Below are 6,514 nucleotides of genomic sequence, written 5' to 3' on the forward strand. Positions count from 1 at the left end.
ATGCAGCTTGAAAAGGACAATCAATCGTTGAGTCATGAGCTGGAGCTCTTGAAGTTGAAGACCTCACATGAACAAGAAGCTAAGAAAGTCGTGGTTGACCGTGAAATGGAGAAAGAAATGCTGAAACAACAGATTGAATTTCAAAACAAACTTAATGAAAAAGACAAGGAGCTAGCTGGAAAAGACAAGGAACTAGCTGAAAAAGACAAGGATATGGCGGCAAAAGAAAATGAGTTTAAATTGAAATTGGCTGAAGTGGAGAACGCGAATAACCTGAAAATTGCAGAACATGAAAACGTAAACAAATTGAAACTTCTTGAAAAAGAAAAAGAAATGGCAGACAAAGTGAACGAGTTGAATTTGAAAATCAAAGTGTGGGAAACTCTCCATAATAAGACTGAAGTGAATGACGTAGCTTCAGGTGTGAACATCATTCAGAAGAAGCAAGATGGAGCCGAAGCAAGAAATATTACCAGGGCTGATAAGTTGGCTTGGGGAGCTGATAAGTTCTTTGAAAGTAAACCAATTGAGCTCAATTTGTTTGCATCGTATCAAGATTGGTATGAAGAAATCAGTTCGTTGCTACATGGAGAGAAAGAGATTATTTCGAGTAGTGCATCGAAATATGTGTTCATGAAAAGAGACTGTGGAAAATGTTTCGAGACTTTGTATTTGATCGTACACAGAAAGGGACGACCGAGACATAATCATCCTGATTTCTTTTACATTGAAGATGATGAAAAACAATTTTGGAAAAAAACGACATTTATGTTGCTTCACCCGTCTCAGCATAACAAAAATTTGAAAATGGTCGAATCGCGGACAGGAAAACAACATGAACAATGGAAAGTCTCCAATGTTTCAAACGACTTTTATCATGGTAGGGAAAAGTCTGCCATTATGTTTATGACATTTAACAGCGTCGCGATAGCTTTTTGTGAACTAGAAAGAATAAAAAGGGAGAGAAAAAGATGGATAGAAATCTTGCCCATAATACCAACGGAAGCAGACGGGCACACGGAATTTAACTGTAGTGAAATTACAAAGCTTAAAGAAGACCATGCCAGAGAAATCGAAAAGCTGAAGTTCCAGAACAAGATATTGCAGCTTGAAAAGGACAATCAATCGTTAACTCACGAGCTGAACAAGATGCTTAAGAAAGTCGTGGTCGATCGTGAAATCGAGAAAGAAATGCTGAATCAGCAAAATGAATTCCAAAACAAACTTGCTGAGAAAGATAAGGAACTAGCTGGAAACGATAAAGAACTAGTCTACACAATAGACAGCTCCAGGCTTTTAGGCCTTACTCTTGGTCTATAGGCACTGCTATAGGCGGCCACTAGTAACCCCCACCAGGAATTGTTTATTAAAAGGTTTAAACATAATAGACAACTTTCACAAAAGACGTTTATCAATAAAGATTTCAAATAAAAGAATGTTTAAAACAGAGCTGATTGGTTTAGGTTTCGAAACCCTCTATTGTTTCATTAAAACCTCAGTGCGCGTGCGATTTATCCAGAGAATTTCAATATTCAAAACAAGAGCAGTGCTCGTATCCCGAGGAGTAAGAGTTTTACGAAGGAAGATATGACGTAGCCTAATAAAGAACTAGTTGGATGGAACGTTTTTTTTACAACAACAAACTATATAAGAAGATAAGGCTTAGATGGCCAAAACGTTAAGAACAAGTTAAGAACATTTTAAGCCTTTGGAGACTTTGAAACCCCCGATTTCTTCAGAAAATGGACAAAAAACTCAGAAAACGGTGAAAATAAGAACATGTTGAGAACCTCTTTAGGCTTTAAAACTAAAAAAGATAAGAACATCCAAAGGTTTCAAGGATTTTGGAAGTTCTTATAAAAAACATGAGAAAAATCACTCCACACTCATAATTTGCCATTTTTTAATATTTCGTTCTAACTGAGAAAAAGGCAAAAGCTAGCCTGTCTTGGTCAAATTCACTTAGATCGTCTGTATATTAAATTTAACGAGGCAACAATTGCGCTTGCGCACCACAATGATAACTCACAGCTAAGAACAAGCCAGCCCTGGGTTCACAGTGATCTAGGAGCATTATTGTTATTAGTGCCGGCATGCAATGAGGAAAAGAGAGTAATAATCATCTTTCTTGTAAAATGAAGGTAATAAAGATAGATGGAGAGTCAATGCCTTTTGTTCTATTCTGATTTACCATCGGAAGCAAACAGCTGTTTGGTTGCTTTGGAAATAAGATGATTAATTTTGGGTATACTAGTGGGAATATTTAAGATTAATGAAAAGACATTACATTTTTAACCCTTTCCGGACGCATGATTTCACGGCTATATGACGCGAACAAAAATTTGATTTTTGACTGGCTTCACTAAAATTGCAATAGAAAGTGATTGATAAAAGATATCACGATAAGTAATACCTCATTTTTTTCACATGTAATAGGGGTTTTGAAATACCAAAAAAAAAAATTTAAATATGGCTGACACCTGGTCACGTGACCGAAAAATCGGCAGATTTTTTTTCGGAAAGGCAAAATCTTTGACTTTGAATAAAACAAGCAACATGCTGAATGGACCTACCTAATGATTAACATCAGATGAAAATAAGAAAAAAGTGACAATAATTGTACAAAAATTCAGAATGGAAAAATAAAGCTTGTGTGTTGAATAATGTAAAATGGTAAAAAGGAATTTCCCCAAATACGAAAATCACTTAAACCATTCAGGCCCAAAAAACCTTTTAAGCTGTTTTTGGCCCAAATTTGCCCAAAAAAATTTTCCTTAAAAATCTGGCTCCGTCACATTTTGGGCATTGCCATTTTGCATATTGTGCAAAAAATAGAAAAAATTATGGAGGCAACCTTGAGAAAGCTATATTTTTCTTTATTTGGTTAAAGGGAATTTCCCCAAAAGACGAAAAATCCGTCTTTTAAGGCAAATAAGAATTTTCCAGGAAAAACTCTTCAGCCATTCTTTAGGATCTTGCTTCCATCTTGTACAATAAATAGAAAAAAATAATGACAGATTTGCACAAAGTCCAAAAAACCTATTTTAGGTAGTTTGGCCCATTGCCCAATAAATTTTTTCTCAAAAATCGGGCTCAGTCGTTCTGGGCATTGCATTTTGCATCATTGTGCAAAAAATCAGAAAAAACTAACGAGCAATCCTGAGAAAAGCGGTAACAGACAGACGCGCCAGCCGAACGGAGGGTTAATTTATAGACCTCCACCGGGGTACCCGGAGGTAGGTCCTAAATAAGTAAAAGCATTTCTTTACGCCTTACTTTGAATATGATTTAGAGAATTGAATACTGACGGGTAAAAAAAATTTCATGTCAACTTTCCAAGAATCTGAGTAAAGTGCTTTTTGTCCAATTTTTGAGCAATTTCCCTTACATTTAGCCTGTAACTTAAAACCCATTGAAAATTTATCATTCTCGTTGTAAACAAGATATCGAAAAGCAGTTTTTTGCAGGTTACGGGAAATTTATCTCAAAATCATTATTCATTCATTGTATTTTGGCGCGAAAACTGTTAAAATCTTTTACAAAGCTATGGGCCACCCGGTGGCCCGTGCGTCATATAGGAACACGATTCATGGGCCACCCAGTGGCCCGTGCGTCCGGAAAGGGTTAACAAGTATATTGAAATATAATAGCCGTGTCATGAAAAATTGAAAAAAACTTCACATCATAAGCACAATACTCTTCTTCTAGGGGAAGCTGCCCATAAAGCCATCGATAGATTTAAAAAAGAATTACGTGTTACGATTAGGAACCTTGTATCGATCATTTTGTCAGAGTATGAAAATCGCTGCCCACTTAGACGTTAAGATTTCAAGATAAGAAACTTTCAATGATAATGTGATGCGACTCTCAATGTTCACAAAATGCCAGCCCAAAAGTATATCCTTATGAAATTAATATATTCGTTTATCCTTAAATCAGTTGAAACTATTTCGAATCGCATTTTAACTAAGATTTCTCGCAAAATTAGGTTTTTCAAAATCAACGGACTAGCCTCTTTCTGTTCTTATAAAGTTATAAATTTATGTTTCTTGCTTCCAATGATGGTACATCAAAGAAAAGCCGCTTTGAATAGATTTATAAAAGATTTCAACGACTATTTAGGTCATTACCGAGACGTTTTCTCTCCATCTGTATCTTTAATACCTTCATGCTTGTAAGAACCCCTTGCATTCCTCTTAGAGACATGACAAACATGAACAAAATTTTGGGAGAATTTGATACCAAAACAAAACAAACTCGATGTTGAACGAATACAAATATTCTTTTTAAAATCTTGTTATTACTACTGACATAAGACTTTTCTTTGTATGTACGATTGGTGATCAGAGGATTTGATAAGGAAATGGCGGCAAAAGAAAATGAGTTTAAATTGAAATTGGCTGAAGTGGAGAATGCGAATAAGCTGAAAATTGCAGAACATGAAAACGTAAACAAATTGAAACTTCTTGAAAAAGAAAAAGGAATGGCAGACAAAGTGAACGAGTTGAATTTGAAAATCAAAGAGTTGGAAACTCTACACAATAAAACAAAAATGGAAGACGTGGCTTCAGGTGTGAACATCATCCAGAAGAAGCAAGATGGAGCCGAAGCAAGAGATATTACCAGGACTGAGAAGTTGGCTTGGGGAGCTGATATGTTCTTTGAAAATAAACCAGTCGAGCTCAATTTGTTTGCATCGTATCAAGATTGGTATAAAGAAATCAGTTCGTTGCTACATAGAGAGGGAGAGATTGTTTCGAGTGGTGCGTCGAAATATGTGTTCGTGAAAAGAGACTGTGGAGAATATTTCGAGAATTTACGGATGATCACACACAGAAAGGGACGAGCGAGACAGAATCATTCTGATATCTTTTACATTGAAGATGATGAAAAACAATTTTGGAAAAAAACGACATTTATGTTACTCCACCCATTACAGCATAATAAAAGTTTGAAAATGGTTGAATATTATATAGACGAAGATAATGAACAATGGGTAGTCTAAAATGTTTCAAAAAACTTTTATCATGGTAGGAAAAAGTCTGCCATTATGTTTGGAATTTTTGACAGAAACGACGATTAATTTCACGAACAAGATCAAGATCAATCCTCAAGAGGGATTTCGATTGTTAATTTTGACAACATAATAACATAGTCATGAAAAGATATTAATACTGATTCTTTTAATTTTCACACATCTTGTAATTTCTGATACATTTTTTCAGTGTTTTCGCAGGAAAATATACATAAAGAAGACAAAAAAGGCATGGAATCAAAAGTCCCAGAGGTATATTTAACATAATTAGAGGGCTCTTATTAGTTACTTTAAAAGAGCGCAAATATGTTATTCCTGCAGATTCAAAGCTTAACCTTTAATTTTCGTACAGGATAACGCGCTTATCTGATATTCCAATGGCGGATTGGCGGCCGCCCACGATAAAGCTCTAAAGGAGCGGGCCAATTTCCCATCGGAGATAATTGATAGTCGGCCTTTGATGTACCACATCCCTAGTCGGGTTCTACTACCGACCACCGACCTTTATATATCCCTGGACCAAGCTATATCCGCCATCTTTGATCGAAGTGTTTTTTGAATTGGTACCCGTAAAGAAGCCATTGCAGTGTTAAAAATTAACGTCCTAGCGGCGCTACAACATCAAAAGTTTTCGAGGGAAAATAGATCTAGCGCTCTTGATGCATTCACACCGTTATTGAGTAGTGCCGCCATTAGGGTACCACTTTTCATAAAACTCCGATCAAAGATTTTGCTTGGCTGGGATTGAGAAACTTGGTCCAGGGTCATAGATTTATAAAGCCCGAAGGGCTAGATATTGTGCTGAAAAGTGTGCCGAGGTTAGGTAGGAAATCCTATTTAAGTCACGTGACATTACAATAGAATTTTAGCGCTTCACCAATCAGAAGCTTCACGGGTTTTCAAAAACAATAGCAGCAATATTTTTTGCGATATTCACTTTTTTTTGCTTGGAAGAGCTTAAAGCACTCCATCTAGCCCTTCAGGCTTTATAAATCTATGGTCCAGGGCCCGGTTGTTCAAAAGTCGATTAGATTAACTCCCGATTAGCGCTAATCGCGATTAGATTTCGATTAGTTAATCCCGGCGATTAACTTCCGTTGTTCGAACGTCAGATTAACTAATCATGGACATTTTGCTTGTGTTTTCAAAAATCTTAATCTTGACGTCACTTTTCGAATGTTTCCAAAACATTCTAAAATCTTTTTTTGTTCAAATTCCTCACTTCAATGCAGCGACTTCACTTTTTTTGTAGGAAAAAGTCTCTTAATCCTCGTTAATCCTGGGTCAGAGCAGGATTAAAATTTGGCCAATTTAATCGGGATTTAATCCAGATTTAAGCCTAATTTTTTTCGAACAACCGACGGTTCTGCGTCAATCGGCGCTAATCGAGATTTAATCGAGAATTAAGCTAATCGGCCACTAATCCACTTTTGAACAACCGGGCCCAGGGTATATAAAGGTCAGTGGGGACCACACGAA

General features: G+C 36.3%; 1 protein-coding gene across 1 annotated transcript; it reads left to right on the plus strand.

The window, feature by feature from the left end:
- Positions 1-1,320, plus strand: LOC136802282 (repetitive organellar protein-like). The gene has a single exon (XM_067058996.1). The coding sequence runs from the start codon at positions 1-3 to the stop codon at positions 1,318-1,320; it is 1,320 nt and encodes a 439-aa protein (XP_066915097.1).
- Positions 1,321-6,514: the final 5,194 nt, after the last annotated feature.

The sequence above is a fragment of the Clytia hemisphaerica genome, unplaced genomic scaffold, assembly GCF_902728285.1.
Source record: "Clytia hemisphaerica strain Z4C2 unplaced genomic scaffold, Clytia hemisphaerica genome assembly, whole genome shotgun sequence".
NCBI classification, from domain to species: domain Eukaryota; kingdom Metazoa; phylum Cnidaria; class Hydrozoa; order Leptothecata; family Clytiidae; genus Clytia; species Clytia hemisphaerica.

What these genes read in the sequence shown, in the direction of transcription:
- LOC136802282 (XM_067058996.1), top strand. Translation starts at nt 1, where the DNA reads ATGCAGCTTGAAAAGGACAATCAATCGTTGAGTCATGAGCTGGAGCTC.